At 43.6% G+C, this 17,847-nt stretch overlaps 3 protein-coding genes across 3 annotated transcripts; 1 reads left to right on the top strand and 2 right to left on the bottom strand.

Moving 5' to 3' along the window:
- Positions 1 to 3,510: 3,510 nt before the first annotated feature.
- Positions 3,511 to 9,897, top strand: LOC129854053 (circularly permutated Ras protein 1-like). The gene is made up of 20 exons (XM_055920711.1): positions 3,511 to 3,628; positions 3,865 to 3,996; positions 4,254 to 4,490; positions 4,684 to 4,797; positions 4,901 to 5,011; positions 5,188 to 5,261; positions 5,501 to 5,680; positions 5,943 to 5,984; positions 6,176 to 6,265; positions 6,383 to 6,534; positions 6,693 to 6,774; positions 6,869 to 6,999; positions 7,199 to 7,283; positions 7,433 to 7,539; positions 7,849 to 7,967; positions 8,076 to 8,193; positions 8,434 to 8,574; positions 9,007 to 9,100; positions 9,221 to 9,250; positions 9,474 to 9,897. The coding sequence occupies exons 1-20, from the start codon at positions 3,538 to 3,540 to the stop codon at positions 9,561 to 9,563; spliced, it is 2,220 nt and encodes a 739-aa protein (XP_055776686.1). The 5' UTR covers positions 3,511 to 3,537; the 3' UTR covers positions 9,564 to 9,897.
- Positions 9,898 to 12,074: 2,177 nt separating this feature from the next.
- Positions 12,075 to 13,594, bottom strand: gjz1 (gap junction protein zeta 1). Its single transcript, XM_055924364.1, has one exon. The coding sequence runs from the start codon at positions 13,353 to 13,355 to the stop codon at positions 12,648 to 12,650; it is 708 nt and encodes a 235-aa protein (XP_055780339.1). The 5' UTR covers positions 13,356 to 13,594; the 3' UTR covers positions 12,075 to 12,647.
- Positions 13,595 to 14,071: 477 nt separating this feature from the next.
- On the bottom strand, positions 14,072 to 17,847 carry znf668 (zinc finger protein 668). Its single transcript, XM_055924363.1, has 2 exons — positions 17,741 to 17,847; positions 14,072 to 17,147 (listed from the first exon to the last, which is right to left on the bottom strand). Exon 2 carries the CDS (start codon positions 17,121 to 17,123, stop codon positions 15,150 to 15,152), a length of 1,974 nt encoding a protein of 657 aa, XP_055780338.1. The 5' UTR covers positions 17,124 to 17,147; positions 17,741 to 17,847; the 3' UTR covers positions 14,072 to 15,149.

Below are 17,847 nucleotides of genomic sequence, written 5' to 3'. Positions count from 1 at the left end.
TCCAGAGGCAGTTTGGAACTTGGTAGTGAGCAGTGCTTAATTTGAGCCGAATCCTGCCGGAACAGGATCCGGCACCTCTCCGTTTTGGACTGTTTTGTTCCGGAACCTATTTGGCGGGATCCGTTACCTCTCGTTGCATGCAAAATAATTGTCACTTTTTGCTATGTAAAAATTATAACAAAAGCGATCAAAGTTCATTCGAGTTGCCTTTTCGTTAATTATCCTGCCCCCACAAAAAAAAGCGTATTGTGAAAAAGTTGACGTTATTGGTGTCCTTTAGTAGTGGTTTCTTTGCAGCAATTCGACCACGAAGGCCGGATTCACGCAGTCTCCTCTGACCAGTTGATGTTGAGATGTGTCTGTTACTTGAACTCTGTGAAGCATTTATTTGGGCTGCAATTTCTGAGGCTGGTAACTCTAATGAGCTTATCTTCTGCAGCAGAGATAACTCTGGGTCTTCCTTTCCTGTGGCGGTCCTCATGAGAGCTAGTTTCATCATAGCGCTTGATGGTTTTTGCGACTGTACTTGAAGAAACTTTCAAAATTTCTTGGCATGTTCCATATTGACTGACCTTCATGTCTTAAAGTAATGATGCTGTTGTTTCTCTTTGCTTTTTTGAGCTGTTCTTGCCATAATATGGACTTGGTCTTTTACCAAATAGGGCTATCTTCTGTATACAACCCCTACCTTGTCACAGCACAACTGATTGGCTCAAACGCATTAAGAAGGAAAGAAATTCCACAAATGAACTTTTAACAAGGCACACCTGTTCACTGAAATGCATTCCAGGTGACTAACTCGTGAAGCTGGTTGAGTGAATGCCAAGGTTGTGCAAAGCTGTAATCAATGCAAAGGGTGGCTACTTTAAAGAAGCTCAAATATATTATATATTTTGATTTGTTTAACTCTTTTTTGGTTACTACATGATTCCATATGTGTTATTTCATAGTTTTGATGTTGTCACTATTATTCTACAATGGAGAAAATACAACAAATTAAGAAAAACCCTGGAATGAGTTGGTGTGTCCAAACTTTTGACTGGTGCTGTATGTGTTACGGGTCAATGTTCAAACTTGTCTGATCTGTGCTGATTCCCTCCCTGAACATAAACTTTTACAAACATGAATATTCACAAGGTGGAACAACGCAATGTCCACTGCAATCTCTACACTGACTTTACTACAATGCTGTGTGTGTGTGTGTTTTGTTTCCATTCCATGTTACATGATGTATACACATCATTGGACAAACTTGTTAAACAGGTTTTTCTTTTACGTTATAACACTGAGAATGAGTGATGTCATCACTCACTCACTCCTAACACTTCAGACTGGGAGTAACTCAAGTTTGAACCATCACTGTTCACAAGGCTTTGCATACGTAAGTAAGACTCATTTGTATGACTCATTGAATGCAATGTCAATGTATCTTATCCTGTACTTGACCATTCTTTCCACAAAGCTGTGTTAACATTAGTTACTGTGTTATCAATATATCTTCTGGAGCTTGACTGGTAATACTACATGGTAATAGTATTAGTAGTATTGACTAGTATTGACTGGTAATACTACATCCTATGGGTGTGTTTGCATCAGTGTTGTAATCTAATTGTAAATAGCTTGCGTCGGATGCCATAAATTAAGATTTATTCAAGATCACAATGACATACAAAGGCTTAGAAATAAGAGTTTGACAACGCGATAGAAGTGTCTACATCCTGGTGACTGGTTTGATGTGTTTTAATGTCCATGTCCTTACCTTAGGTTAGGGTACACCAACTGGCGGCCCGGTAGGCAAATTTGGCCTGCTATGATTTTATTTGGCACACCAAGTTTTCTGTATATATAGTACCTTCAGAAAGTATTAACACCTTATCATTTTTACCACATTTTGTTGTTAAGAACGGAATTTAAAATGGATTAAATTGAGATATTTCGTCACTAGCCTACACACAATACGCTATAATGTTAAAGCAGAATTATGTTTTTCAAAGTTTTACAAATGAATAAAAAATGAAAAGCTGAAAGATCTTGAGTCAATAAGTATTCAAACGCTTTGTTATGGCAAGCCTAAATAAGTTCAGGAGTAAAAAATAGATTAACAAGTCACATAATAAGTTGCATGGACTCATTCTGTGTGCAATAAGAGTAAAAATGTTTTTTTTTTTACTTTTACCCCGTTTTCTCCCCAATTTCGTAATATACAATTGGTAGTTACAGTCTTTTCCCATCGCTGCGACTCCCCTACGGACTCGGGAGAGATGAAGGTCAAGAGCCATGCGTCCTCCGAAACACGACCCTGCCAAGCTGCACTGCTTCTTGACACACTGCTCACTTAACCTGGTAGCCAGCCGCACCAATGTGTCAGAGGAAACACCATCCAGCTGGCGACCGGATTCAGCTTGCAGGTGCCCGGCCCGCCACAAGGACTTGCTAGAGCGCAATGGAACAACAAAAACCTGGCCGTCCAAACCCTCTACTAACCCGGACGACGCTGGGCCAATTGTGCGACACTTCATGGGTCTCCCGGTTATGGCCGGCTGTGACATAGCCTGGGATCGAACCTGGATCTGTAGTGACACCTCAAGCACTGTAAAGCAGTGCCTTAGACCGCTGCGTCACTCACATTTGTGGTCTGCTGGAGGTCATTTTGCAGGGCTCTGGTAGTGCTCCTCCTTGCACAAAGGCGGAGGTAGCGGTCCTGCTGCTGGGTTGTTGCCCTCCTACGGCCTCCTCCACGTCTCCTGATGTACTGGCCTGTCTCCTGGTAGCGCCTCCATGCTCTGGACACTACGCTGACAGACACAGCAAACCTTCTTGCCACAGCTCGCATTGATGTGCCATCCTGGATGAGCTGCACTACCTGAGCCGCTTGTGTGGGTTGTAGACTCCGTCTCATGCTACCACTAGAGTGAGAGCACCGCCAGCATTCAAAAGTGACCAAAACATCAGCCAGGAAGCATAGTAACTGAGAAGTGGTCTGTGGTCACCACCTGCAAAATCACTCCTTTATTGGGGGTGTCTTGCTAATTGCCTATAATTTCCACCTTTTGTCTATTCCATTTGCACAACAGCATGTGAAATTTATTGTCAATCAGTGTTGCTTCTTAAGTGGACAGTTTGATTTCACAGAAGTGTGATTGACTTGGAGTTACATTGTGTTGTTTAAGTGTTCCCTTAATTTTTTTGAGCAGTGTATATATATATATATATATATGTATATATATATATATATATATCTCAGTGAAGGCTGCTGAGGGGATTTTTTTTTAATTGTTGGACATAAAAGACTGTAAAAACACCATCAAATCAGCTCCAAGTTCCAAAGTTTTCACACGCATAATAGAGAGATGTATGTGATCATATACAAATGTAAGTAAGGTTTGAAATTATTATGTTTTAGTCAAATATATCTGTTTGGTCTTCTTGCGGTCAATTTGCAGTGTACAAATTATTTGTAATTATGTTCCTGCGTCCTGACCATTGGCCTGCGGCTGAATCTAGTGGATTATCCCTGCTTATGTGGTAGGACCACCAATGGAGTTTGCCTGTGGGTTTGTTTATGTCCCTCCATCAACCTATCAGAGGGAAGTCCAAACGAAACCACAAATTGCAGTTAAACGTTCAGGTGAGTTATAATTTTTCAGACACACTTCAAATTAAATCTTGCTAACATTGTCCGAATGCCCGTTGCTGCCCTAACACTGTCCTGTCAGTGAATGTCCTGTCAGTGAATGTCCTGTCAGTGAATACCCGTCCTGTTCGAATGCCCATTGCTGCCCAAACACTGTCCTGCCAGTTCATTAATGAATCCTGTGTAGTAGACATTAACATTAACAATGCTCTGTGTCTCATCTCTCCCAGCTCTCCTTCCTCCCCCAAACAGAATCCGTCCCCGCAGTCCTCCCCCTCCTCCTCCAGCACCCTCCCCAGAACTACAAAAACAACAACACCACTCTCCAGAACAGAGAATCACTGAGAAATCTTTTAAAAATGGTGAGGTGAAGACAGCTCCCAACCCCTTGCCATTGTATGAGAATTCCCATATTAGAAGAGGAGGGGATGTTCCAGGCTAGCCCCAACAGCTCACATCTCAAACAACTCAATGGGCAGGTTTGCCTAGCATCACTGTACTGGGGAATTCTATGTATAATGTCATTTTTAGGATATACAGTTCAATTTCAGTGTCTCAAAAGTCATGAGTGAACTCTTGACATTGTGGCTAACATTGTGTCCATTTCCACCTTCCCCAGCTCTGCTCCCCCCATTCATGCGATCTCAATCGCCTGCTTGCGTCCAGCCAATCCCAGGCCCACCTTCCCTTCTCCCTTCCAATAGCCAGAGGCTGACCTATGACCTTCCAGAGAAGGAACCAGACATTGGGAGTCATCCATGGGATCCAGACTACTCATACAATATCCCAGAAGGCAGTGGGGAAGAGATGAAGCATCCAAACACCACCGGCAGCAGTGGATCTGCACAGAAGTCAGGTGACTGGTTAATGTCCTGTCAAGAGACATTCATTGTTACGCTCAAAGCTAGTATTGTCAGACCATACCACCATTCATGCAATTCACATCTTAAGATGCCAACAAAACAAACAGTCTTGCATGTGATGATGAAGATGTGATGAAGATTATGACTACAACCAGAGTTGAAAAACATGATTCTCTCTCCTTCTAGCTCCAGCCTTGCCACCAAGACCTTCCTTTATGAGGTCCTGTCCAGAATACCTAGTTCTGTTGCCTGATTCTTTCTCCTCCTCAAAGTCTTCCTCTTCACCCTCCAGTAAATCCTGTTTCATTATGGACATCCATTAGTATACAGTATCTTCACAGGTCATTAGATAATTCCTCATTGAAAAGAGAAAATGTAGGCGCTCATAAATAAAGATACAAAGCACAATTGCAACTACTAATGGCCATTTACTACACAGGATCAAGGGAACCATTGGTGGGGAATCCAAATGTGATCCTAGTCAGTTTGGGGGAGCTGATATCAGAGGAAAACGGTCAGTGGACTATTCCTGCTATCATTCTGAGATAATGTTTGGTATGTGATAGTCAAAGCCTTTGACCTGATTTTTCACTGTCTCTCTGTGTGATACTCCTGACTTTTATACTGTCAACTCGGTATGTCACAGTCTAACTTGCTTGTCTGTGTTGACCAACGTGTGTCCAATCACAGTGTTCACCATAGAGGGAGAGCCCACCTGCTGCTCCCAGTGTGGCTCTGTGCTGGACTCCTTCTATGACAATGTGGTAGTTTGACCTTTCACACTCTCTTGAACATGAATCCTACGCAATATGATAAAATAGTGGTCAAGCGGTAATCACTATTATGATTCTAACTTCATGCCTTCCAAATTATTCAACAATAATGGTAGACCTACAATCAATCTCAATTAAGTTATACCTGCTACTTATTGTAATTCATGACTACTGAAGGTACAATTTCTCTCAAACAACTGCCTTTCCATCATCCCTCTGTTGCTCTACAGGTGAATGTCTGTTATTTTTGCCAGTCATCATTGGAACCACCTACCTCCTCATCTGCAATCTGTCTCGGTTGCCAGGACAGTGTCTTTCTGTTGACCCCTGGTGACAAGGCCCTGACCCTTACAGACACACTGCTCCTGTTCTGTATCGACATCTCAGCGTCCATGAGTATCACCTCCCAGGTATGAACACAAGACCATTAGTGTTATTTGTTAGTGTTTTCCCCAGGCTCTGTAAGGTTATATTAGAATAAATGTGATAGGGATACCTCTATAATCAATTTTGTTCTGTAAAATCCATATTTTTCTGTTTTAAGTAGCTTCACATTCAGTGCTGGTTGAAGCTGTATTTCTGACCATTTATACTGGCCACAGCATATACTGACTACAACCCTCTTTGGGAGATTGAGATGAGCAGTGAAATTCTCTCTTTTTCTTGTGCCAGGTGTTGGAAGGAAAACAGCCAATCCACAGGTCACGTCTTCAGGTCAACCATCTTTGATTATTTAAATGGGCATAAGTGGATACATTTGGGGAGATATTGTGATGATCGTAGTAACTACCAGTAAAGTAAATATGCAGTGGCAGATTCACAATCATTTGCTTTGCTAGAATTGATAATGGTCTGTGGTTGTGTACATGCTGGTAATGATAACACCAATGCGGATTTTAAACCAGTTTGTTCAGGAAGCAGTGTTACAGAGTGTTCGGAAGCTGAGTGAAACACAACCACACATGCGAGTAGGACTCATCACGTTCAACAATCAGGTTCAGTATTACTGATTTGGATTCAATATTTGGATGCATTCATCCAATAGTTGGGTGTAAATCTGAAGTTGTTTTCATCTGTATCTTAAGGTCATCCACTGATGTTTGTCTTGACAGGTGACTCTGCATGGATATGACGAGTTCACCTCACGTTCTTTGGGGGGTGCGGAGTTGATTGACAGTGAATACCTTAAGGAAGCAGCGTTCAGCTTCCCCAGCCCACCCCCCCTCTCCAAGACCAGGGACTGTCTACAGAGAGAGATTCTGGGGTAATGTTGAAAGGGGCAATAAAAACAAACTCTACATTTTAATTAAAGGGCCCATGTTGTCCAAGACCAAATAAGCCATGGACTCATTCAAACTGGTCCAATGAAGTAATAATTTAATTAAATAATGGTATGTTGTCACTTCCTCTTTTCATTAAAAGATTGTCTGAGAGTGGTGCCACGGCTTTAGGTCCGGCTTCTCTTGTAGCCATAGCGATGGCTTCTCGGCAACCAGGATCAAAGGTCAGTCAGTCCCATAGTTCCAGTACTCTGAATACATACTGCATCTGTTTTGTTTATGATGTTGTACTAATATAATGTAATGCCCTCTTCCAAGGTGATCATCTGCACAGATGGAAAGGCCAACACAGACCTGGGGAATCTGGAGGTGGAGGGCAATGATGCTCGACCTTGCCTCTCCTCCACTATCTTCTACTATGACCTGGGGGAGTACGCTGCTAGCCAGGGGTCGGTGCAACTCTGTATTGTCTTCACTAGCTACATTTTCACTTCTATTTGGGCATCACAGTGGAGAACCTATTTTACCTTGAAATAGCTCATTTTCCTACAGACTATGTTGATAGCCTTTTAGGTGTTAACATAAGTGATTTTCAGTCATTGAATATTATAAGCAAGCGCTTACAGTATGTAACCCTTTCTCTCCTAGGGTGACAGTATCAGTGTTGGCTATCGAGGGGACAGACTGCAGACTTGATGAGCTGGGGAGACTAGCAGACCGCACAAGCGGAAAGGTACGAGATACAATAAATAATCTTGTATTACTCTCCATTGTGCTGTGTGTCATTGAGCTACAATCCTATTTGGCCCGTATGTGATCAGAGTCCATTGTTCAATATGTGTCTTTTAATATGGTACTGTACGTGTCATCTTTTCCCCCTAGGTGGTGATAGCAAGTCCACATGAACTATACACTGAATTTGAGGAGATTATAGAGAACAGGACGATAGCGACACACTGTAGTGTGACTTTGCTGCTTCCCACAACTCTGTAAGTGTTGAATTAAACATCTGTATATGAATGTGTATTTTCAAATATAGTATGTGCGTGGGTAGATGTTTGTATATGTATAATGCATTCGTAATGTGTACGTCACCATCAGTATTTAAAATGAAGTGGTTTAAATGCTTAGGAACACCAGTTGCATGCTCATCCTCAATCATATCTTTGGGGTGAATTGACAATCATAAATTGTAAATGGCAAATCTAGCACTGTCACACCAGCGACACATTTGAACAGATCCCTGATTTGACTGGAAAAGGGCCTTCATCTCTCGCCCTCATTCGCTCTTCCGCCAGGTGTGTGAAAGGAGAGAGAGAGGCTGGGAACAGGGTGACCAGAGAGGTGGGCAATGTGGCACCAGACACAGAAATCACCTTTCAATTTGGAGCGAGGGAACACGGCTCACAGGGAGAGGGTGAGAACAGAGGGATGAGGAGGCGGACCAGTCAAAGATTTAAGGATTGGGGACCAAGTTCACAGAGGAATACATTTGTAATATTTTTTTTCTTTCTCTGACGTTTAGTGTCAGCCCCAGTAGCAGGTGGCCGTGTGTCTGTTCAGCTGCAGCTGAGATACAGACAGAAGGATGGACACAGTATGCTCAGAGTGCTGACTGCTGATAAAGAGGTGACGGATGACAGGTAATGGGACACGTCCAGAACTCACTCAGCATTCATGACATGTGAATTCAGAAATGCCTTTTGTTGCCAGTTTATCTACCAGAAAGACTAGTTAAAGTCAAAGAATTATAGAAATGTGTTTACACATCACAATCCACTCCATTTGCTAAACAATGTGATAGGATAATAATGATGATGACAACCATGTTAGGAGTCGTGGTAGTAAAAGAACACTGTAACCCTCTCTCCTCTCCCTCTCAGCTCAGTGGTCCTCTCCTCGCTGTTTCTAGCCATCATTCAGCTCAACTCATCCCAGGCCAGCGCCGCTTTAGCTGTCAGGGGCCGCTTCCAAGACGCAAAGAGTGAGGGGGAGACACAGAGGGAACTGATGGAGAGAGCCCTGTGAGTGAATGATTTAGTGAGAAGGTTCACGGACAGCAAAACGTGTGTGTGTGTGTGTGTGTGTGTGTGTGTGTGTGTGTGTGTGTGTGTGTGTGTGTGTGTGTGTGTGTGTGTGTGTGTGTGTGTGTGTGTGTGTGTGTGTGTGTGTGCGTGTGCGTGTGTGTGTGTGCGTGTGTGTGCGCGCGTGCCTGGGTGTGTGTGTGGAGGCAGAGCCTCAGAATGGGCGCTAATTAGTGAGTGAGACTGACAGCCGGATTCACATGAGTGAACAAGGCCTGTTTTTGTGTGTGTGGGTGAGCGAGAGTGCGAATATGTGTATGAGCATGCACACGTTTGTGCTTGTGTGTTGGCTGGTCAATTCTGCTGTACATAGGCATTTGTCAACTTGTATTCGTGTATACGTGACAACATGCTTGTCTTTTACCTTTTCAGAGAGTATGATAGAAGTGCAGAAGACAAACTGATTTATTCAAAATGGCTTAAAACCATGGACCCTATACACAACTGCCTAGAAAACTACACAAGGGTAGGTCTGTGTGTGCAGTATTGAGACGATTGTGAAACTGTGTAAGATGATCGTGCATTCTTTAACACATTCTGTTAAAGTAATTGAAGACTAATTGTCATTGTTTTTTTTCCATCTTAGAGACAATCCATACGTTCGGATACACTGCAGGTAATGTATAACATATCCATCGATATAGGACCCTGATATGAACCTTACAACATATTTTCACCCAGACTACAACTGCCTCTATGGTAATATCTAACATACTATTCAGATACACAAATCATGCTATTTTACCTTCGCAATCTCAAGCTCCTATCCAAATATTACCCCCTAACTTCCTCTAGTCTACCCTGCTAATCTCCCTCCTTCATATCGCTCTCCGCTTCAGTCTCTAACAGACATGGGTGCTGCACTGCTGTACAGCATGAAGAACAGCAACAGGAGGCCTATTACACTGAAGGAAAAGCACCAACACTGATTGGTGGCTACTGACTATGCCTGATATCCTTGGAAGTTATTCAAGTCCTGCCGACTTCTGGGGAGGCTTATTTATGCACAAATCTGACTAATTCATGTATCTAACAAAAATTCTATATCTGGAAATATATTATTTAAAATAGCATTAACCGTCGATATTTTACTTGTTCATTCTATTTGTAAAAACCACTTTTCCAAAGAAATAATAAAATGTGCCTCTGTTCTTATCTATGCACACTATCAGAACGTCATGTCAGAACTGCGATGGCACATTGAAAGTGAAATGGGTTTGTACCTACGGGGCCTTCAGAATATAGTCATACCCCTTGAAAATGTTGCAGATGTCTTGAAAATGAAACAAATAAATATCAAATTTTCATAAGTATTCACAACCCTGAGTCAATACTTTGTAGAAGCCCCTTTGGCAGCAATTACAGCTGTGAATCTTTCTGGGTAAGTCTCTTAAGAGCTTTCCATACCTGGACTGCACAACATTTGCCCACTATTCTTTTCAAAATTCTTCAAGCTCTGTCAAATTGGTTGTTGATAATTGCTAGACAACCATTTTCAGGTCTTGTCGTAAATTTTCAAGTAAATTTAAATCAACTGTCACTCGGCCACTCAGGAACATTCACTTTCTTCTTGGTAAAAAACTCCAGTGTAGATTTGGTGTTGTGTTTCAGGTTATTGTCCTTCAGGTCATTCATCTCCCAGTGTCTGGTGGAAAGCAGACTCTTTACTTAGTACTCTGTTGAAGCACCTTTGGCAGCGATTACAGCCTTGAGTCTTCTTGGATAGGACACTACAAGCTTGGCACACCTGTATTTGGGGAGTTTCTCCTATTCTTCTCTACAGATCCTCTCAAGCTGTCAGGGTGGATGGGGAGCATTGCTGCACAGCTATTTTCAGATCTCTCCAGAGATGTTCGATCGGGTTCCAAGTCCAGGCTCTGGCTGGGCCACACAAGGACATTCAAAGACTTGTCCCGAAGCCACTCCTGCGTTGTCTTGGCTATGTGTTTAGGGTCGTTGTCCTGTTGGAAGGTGAACCTTCGCCCCAGTCAGAGTTCCTGAGCACTCTGGAACAGGTTTTCATCAAGGATCTCTCTGTACTTTGCTCCGTTTATCTTTCCCTCAAGCCTGACTAGTCTTCCAGTTCCTGCCCCTGAAAAACATCCCCACAGCATGATGCTGCCACCACCATGCTTCATCGTAGGGATGGTGGCAGGTTTCCTCCAGACGTAATATTTGGCACTTAGGCGAAAGAGTTCAATCTTGGTTTCATCAGACCAGAGAATCTTGTTTCTCATGGTCAGAGAGCCATTTAGGTGCCTTTTGGCAAACTCTAAGCGGGCTGTCATCTGCCTTTTACAGAGGAGTGGTTTCTGTCTGGCCACTCTACCATAAAGGCCTGATTGGTGGAGTGCTGCCTGATTGAGGCCTGATTGATGGTTGTCCTTCTGGAAAGTTCTCCCATCTCCACAAAGGAACTCTGGAGCTCTGTCAAAGTGACCATCATGTTCTTGATCACCTCCCTGATCAAGGCCCTTCTCCCCCAAACTTCTTCCATTTAAGAATGATGGAGGCCATTGTGTTCTTGGGGACTTTTAATGCTAGAGAAATGTTTTGGTACCCTTCCCCAGATCTGTGCCTCGACACAATCTTGATTCGGAGCTCTACGGACAATTCCTTCGACCTTATGGCTTGTTTTTTGCTCTGACATGCACTGTCAACTGTGAGACCTTATATAGACAGGTGTGTGCCTTTCCAAATCATGTTCAATCAATTGAATTTACCACAGGTGGACTCCAATCAAGGTGTAGAAACATCTCAAGATGATTAATGGAAGCAGGATGCACCTGAGTTCAATGTTGAGTGGGTCTAAATACTTATGTAAATAAGGTATTTCTGTTTTATTTTTTAGACGTTTTCTAAATATTCAAAAAGCCTGTTTTCGCTTTGTCATTATGGGGTATTGTGTGTAGATTGATGAGAAAATGTTTTATTTAATCAATTTCAGAATAAGCCTGTAAGGTAACAAAATGTAGAGAAAGTCAAGGGGTCTGAATACGAATGCACTCTAACACTTTGTATTTCGGACAAAAAGTGAATTGCTTTGCCAATTTCTTTTGCAGTATTACGTTAGTGCCTTGTTGCAAACAGGATGCATGTTTTTGAATATTTGTACTTTGTGCAGGCTTCCTTCCTCCTTCCTTATTTTCCCTCTGTCAATTAGGGTAGAATTTTGGAGTAACTACAATGTTGTTGATCCATCCTCAGCTTTCTCCTATCACAGCCATTCAACTCTGTAACTGTTTTAAGTCACCTTTGGCCTCATGGGGATATTCTTGAGCGGTTTCCTTCCTCTCCGGCAACTGAGTTAGGAAGAACGCCTGTATCTTTGTAGTGACTGGGTGTATTAACACCGTCCAAAGTGTAATTAATAACTTCATGCTCAAAGAGATATTCAATGTCTGCTTTTTTTATTTTGACCCATCTACCAATAGGTGCCCTTCTTTGCGATGCATTGGAAAACATCCCTGGTCTTTGTGGTTGAATCTGTGTTTGAAATTCACTGCTCGACTGAGGGACATTACAGATAATTGAATGTGTGGGGTAGAGATGAGGTGGTCATTGATAAATGACTTTGATATTCCACTTTGATATGAGGTATTGTGTTTAGGCCAGTGACAAAAAAAATCTACATTTAATCCATTTTAAAATCAGGCTGTAACACAACAAAATGTGGAAAAAGTCAAGTGGTGTGAATACTTTCTGAAGGCACTGTAACACTCCCTCTCTAGATTAGCATGTATTTTCACCCTGACCAAAAAGCACTAGAAATGCCTGACTCAGACACACCATCAGATAGGTGTTTCTACACCCATAAGCATAGTTTGAACAGTAAAAACTGCTGCCAAGAATGAGAACGTAGGAAACCTGGACAGATTATTTAGCATTATTAGCCTTTTAAGCTGGCACAGACATGACACATGATTAAAAAAAAAGAAAATAGTAAATCCAATGTTACACCTACACATTACACATTTATAGTTAAAAAGGTCCAGTGTGGGTTCCCTGCAGTCTCAAAATTTACAGAGGTAGTGGAAAATAGAGTACAAACAGAAATAGACGGAAGTTACAATGACCAAGCCTGAAACAGAGGCTAAAGCATAGATAGACATACGTTTCTCTGGTGCCGCCCTCACCAAGCAAATATGTATCTCTGGGCAGATAGCTGACTTACACTTGAATGGTCCTTCATCTACTTTAGGTAGGTTCCAGAACAGAAGCACATAGACAAACCAGACCTCCACCATAATACGCAGCACGGTGCTGAGCAGGTAGAAGCCCACAGTGCCCCTGTCTTTGTGGAGATCAATCACCATCTTCTCTGGGGGTTCAAATTCAGCCACACTGACACTCTTCCCCTGGGCCTCCAACTCCCCGGTAGTTTTCCTCTGCCGGGAACTCCTCTTCTGGGCAGCAGAGCGGAGGTGGGAGGCAAAGAGCTCCATGAGGAGGACAGACATGACGAGGAGGATGAAGAAGAAGTTCCAGGCCACCATGACAGGCTTGTCAAAGTGTTGATTGAAGCAGCCTCGGGTGCACAAGTCCTGGGTGGTGTTACAGCTGAAGTCCGCGTCCAGCTTGAACCAGGGCATCTCGGTCACGAACAGAACCACCAGGCGCATGCAGAGGAAGCCAAACCACAGCGAGCGGCACTTGTAGGTGGTTGTGGTGTCCACTGCCGTGCGGAGGATTGGGATGAGCCCTGTTACGATGGCTGCCATTATGTCTGCTCGTCTTTGTTATGAAACTACTGTAGCAGTGATCTAGCAAGAGAAGAAAGGTACCACATCGGGCAATGTATCAAGATACATGTTCACATATTTGCATTGCAGAGAAATAAAAAATTATTTTGTCAACAATAATATTCAACGTTATAAGAAATATTGTAAGATTACAATAAATATCCAAATATGCTTACAACCACACTTTAAATTCAACACTTTCCCCTGGTGTATTTGACATATAGCTGCTGTAATAATAGGAGATGCCAACTTACCGTTAAAAGTCATTTCCATGAACTTCATAGTATGTCTGTTGAAAACCTTTTATTACGTTGTAAAATGGCATTGTCATCAACATCAGTGTTACCATGTCTCACCTTTTATTCTGCTGACTCAACCCAATGGTACTTCTCTTTTTTCACCAGTGACCCTCCCTTTTTAAACTATTGTTTGTATAAGTCTGTGTGTCAGGTGTTTTGGTTGAAAATATGGTTCTATTCTTTGTTATCATCATGCTTTTGATGATACCATAGGCAACTATTATGTGTATTTGAGTCTAACTGTAATATGATGTTATCATATACCCTGAACGTATGTCATATGTAATTGCATATTATTAGGCATAAGACACGATGATTATTCTCCAACAGGTCAATTTAGGCATTCAGGTTTTTCTTAAAAAGAGCCATTTCACAAGAAAGCAACTTCAGTCCATCAATGCTACGAAGTAAATTGTTTACTTACATATTCCATCGCAAAAATTATGAGAACTGAATAGAAATCAAAATACCCAACAGTCCATGGAAAAAAAAACATGACTTAATATCATGACTCAAACAATGTTATAGCCTATGTTTAGACATAAATGACCTAACTGTGGAATTAGGATGAGTAGTTTAGCCTACACACTAATCAATATACACTGAGTTCACAAAACATTAAGAACACCTGCACTTTCCATGACAGACTGACCAAGTGGATCTAGGTGAAACCTATGATCCTTTATTGATGTCACTTGTTAAATCCACTTTAAATCAGTGAAGATGAAGGGGAGGAGACAAGTTAAAGAATGATTTTTAAGCCTTGAGACATGGATTGTGTATGTGTGCCATTCAAAGGGTGAATGGGCGGGACAAAATATTTAAGCTACCTTTGAACAGAGTATGGTAGTAGGTGTGAGGTGTACCGGTTTGTCAACTGCAGCACTGCTGGGTTTTTCACTCTCAACAGTTTCTCGTTTGTATCAAGAATGGTCCACCACCCAAAGTTCATCCAGCCAACTTGACACAACTGTGGGAAGCATTGGAGTCATCATGGGCCAGAAAACCCTGTGAAACGCTTTCGACACCTTGTAGAGTCCATGGCTGACAAATTGAGACTGTTCTGAGGGCAAACGGGGGGTGCAACTCAATATTAGGAAGGTGTTCCTAATATTTGGTATACTCAGTGTATAGCCTATGACACAAAACAATACATTCTTATGAACAAATCATGATAATGAAATTTGAAATAAGTTGATGACAGATGTCAGGTTCGTATAGTATAAAACAATGTACATTATATAGCATAAATAACACATTTTAAATCACAAATACATGTCATCCTACACACAAAACAGTTGAGGGCAATTTAAAGTGAAAAGTCTCATTATTTCAAATTGTTATCAATAGGCTATCAATAACCTTTGTTCAAGGATGGGAATTAAGCCATTTTTTAACCATACTGTTGTTCAAAATATCCAAGGCATCTGGCTGTTGAGTCATAATTCATTCAACACAAACAGTTATGGTCTTTTCAGAGTCGGTCTTCCTTATCGATATACATGGGCGTGGTCTGAAAGGTCACAGGAACAGTCACTGGAATCGTCACCGGTATAGTCAGACAAATTGCACCAGGTTCAAGAGTAGACGAGGAAACTTCAATGGGTGGAGGTGGCGAGGGAAGAGGCTCTGTGTGTGCAATGTGTGTGTCAGAGAGGGGGAAGGTGGGCAGAGGGTCGCGGTGGGTGCGTAAGTGCTTGCGGAGATAGGCGGCAAACAGAAAAGCTTTGCTACAGTGGGGACAGACGTGGTTGCGGTTGGTCGAGTGGATCCGCTGGTGTTTCCGCAACCCAGCTTTGTTGAGGAAACCTTTGCCGCAGCTGTCGCAGACGTGGGGTCGCGGTTTGGGGTGCATCTTCTCGTGGGCTTGCAGGTCAGACAGCAGTACAAACTCCTCCCGGCAGGTGGCGCATACGTGTGGGCCCATGGGCAGGGGGGCCACGGTGGTGGAAAGAGGGGAGACGGTGTGAAGAGCCTCATGGGCCTGAACCTCCTCCCAGGTCCCAAAGGTGACGTCACAGTGTGAACAGGAGAACTGGGGGAGGGAGGTGTGAGCGAGGAAGACTGCTGCAACTGTCTCAGGTACCGCCTGCTGCGGTAGCAGCGCAGGCCTCTCAGCCAGGTGAGTGCGCTCGTGCTTCCGTAGGCTGGAGGAGACCACGAACGACTTGAAGCACAGGTCACATTTGAATGGGCGCTCGCCGGAGTGCACCCTGCGGTGCTTGTTGAGACTGGAGCGCTCGGCAAAGGACTTGCCGCACTCCGTGCAGGAGAAGGGCCGCAGCCCTGTGTGCACCAGCATGTGACGCCGCAGGTCCCAGGACGCCACAAACGCTTTGTCGCAGCTCTGACACTTGTAGGGCCGCTGCCCGGAGTGCACCCGCTGATGCACGGCCAGGTCGGCAGGCTGCCGGAATCTCTTGGCACACTTGTCACAGGGGTAGGGCTTGAACCCTGAATGGGCCCTCTGGTGCCGGCGGAAACTGGAGGGGTCTGAAAACATCTTCCCACACTGCGGGCAGAGGAATGGCTTCTCACCCGAGTGAGTGCGCAGGTGAGACTGATAGGAGGAGAGCTGAGTGAAGCCTTTGCCACACTGCTCACACTGGTAGGGTTTGCTCTGGGAGTGAATGCGGAGGTGACAAGCCAGGGAGGAGGAACGGGAGAAAGCCTTGCCGCAGTCTGAACACAGGTAGGGCTTCTCTCCTGTGTGAGACCGTTCATGGTTCTTCAGGTCTTTCAGCTCAGTGTACGTCTTCCCACACTTATCACAGGAGTAGGGCCGATGGCCCTGGTGGTTGCGCCTGTGCTTCCGGTAAACAGAGGGGTCGGCAAAGCTCTTCCCGCACTCGGCACAAAAATAGGGCTTCTCCCCCGTGTGAGAGCGCAGGTGCACCTTCAGCTTGGACAGAGTGGGGTAGCTCTTGGAGCAATGGGGGCAGGAATATGGCCGCTCGCCGCTGTGCTGCGTCATGTGAATACGCAGGCATATGGCCTGCATGAAGGTCTTGCCGCATTCGGTGCAGACAAAAGGCTTCTCCCCTGTATGGGAGCGGCTGTGGTTGCGTAGCTCCGTTGGGGTCTTGTAAGCCTTGTGACACTGATCGCACTGAAAGGGGCGCTGGGCAGAGTGAGAGCGCTGATGCTTGGAGAGCTGGGCTCTGCTGGGGAACGTTTTGCTGCACTGAGAGCATGGGTGCTGTTTTTGCTCCTGCTGCTCCTTACTGTGGGCAGACAGCTTATGGCTCCGGAGAGCCAAGGGGCTACTGAAAGCCTCCTGGCAGGCAGAGCATTTGAAAGAATGCTTGGATTTCTTTGGAGGTCTGCCTTTGCCTCTCTTTTTTACAGGGGGCTCCTCTACCTCCAGCTCTTTGCTCTCCTCACTCGGTTCAGCAAGGGGGGTGTCTTGCTCTGTAGGTGGTGGGCTGCCAGGCTGGGGAGAGGCCATCCTTTAAGTTATATGCTTGTGATGCTAAGGAAATTAGAATATAAGAAAAAGACATAAGTGAATCTGAAGATGACACATTCTGTCATGCATTTCTTAATCAAGCTTGGGAAATGTTCAGTAGACAGTAATGATTTTACAATCATATAAAATAGTGAGCAGATTGAAACTCGATCCAAGATCATTTATATCATGTTTTCAAATATAATTTGTACTGGCTGAGAGGACATGAGGGAACTAGTGAACAACGTTTCATTAATAATGTGGAGGGGTAAATCTCAAAATGGCTGGCATTAGGACCTCAGGGACAATTCAACTAAACGCTTGTTATAAAGGAAGTTGGCATGAAAAACACGAATCTCAAATAAATCTAATTTCTTTGAAAAAATAACGTGCGTTTTGCAAGTTAGAATATTACTGGGGTGCATATATCAGGAGGCAATAATTCAATAAAAATGGGCAATTGAAGCGATTTTAGCGTACTTGTGCTAAACTCAAAATGGCTGGCTTTAGGACCGGCTGAACAAGCTCATTCGCCCTCTGGGGTCATCCTCGCATGAGATCACCCCGCATCTGTATTTGGAATAAATGTGTATTATAATATTAAAACGATAGCTTACCTTTTTATCTTCGTTCGGGCATTCAGGATCAGTTAAAATGTCCAGATATGAAGCCCCAATAACTGCGTTTACAGTGAAGCCCTATGATTGGTGTTGGTGGAGGAGGA

The sequence above is a fragment of the Salvelinus fontinalis genome, chromosome 1 (genome assembly GCF_029448725.1).
Source record: "Salvelinus fontinalis isolate EN_2023a chromosome 1, ASM2944872v1, whole genome shotgun sequence".
NCBI lineage: Eukaryota > Metazoa > Chordata > Actinopteri > Salmoniformes > Salmonidae > Salvelinus > Salvelinus fontinalis.
This window is presented reverse-complemented; position numbering and strand designations above follow the sequence as displayed.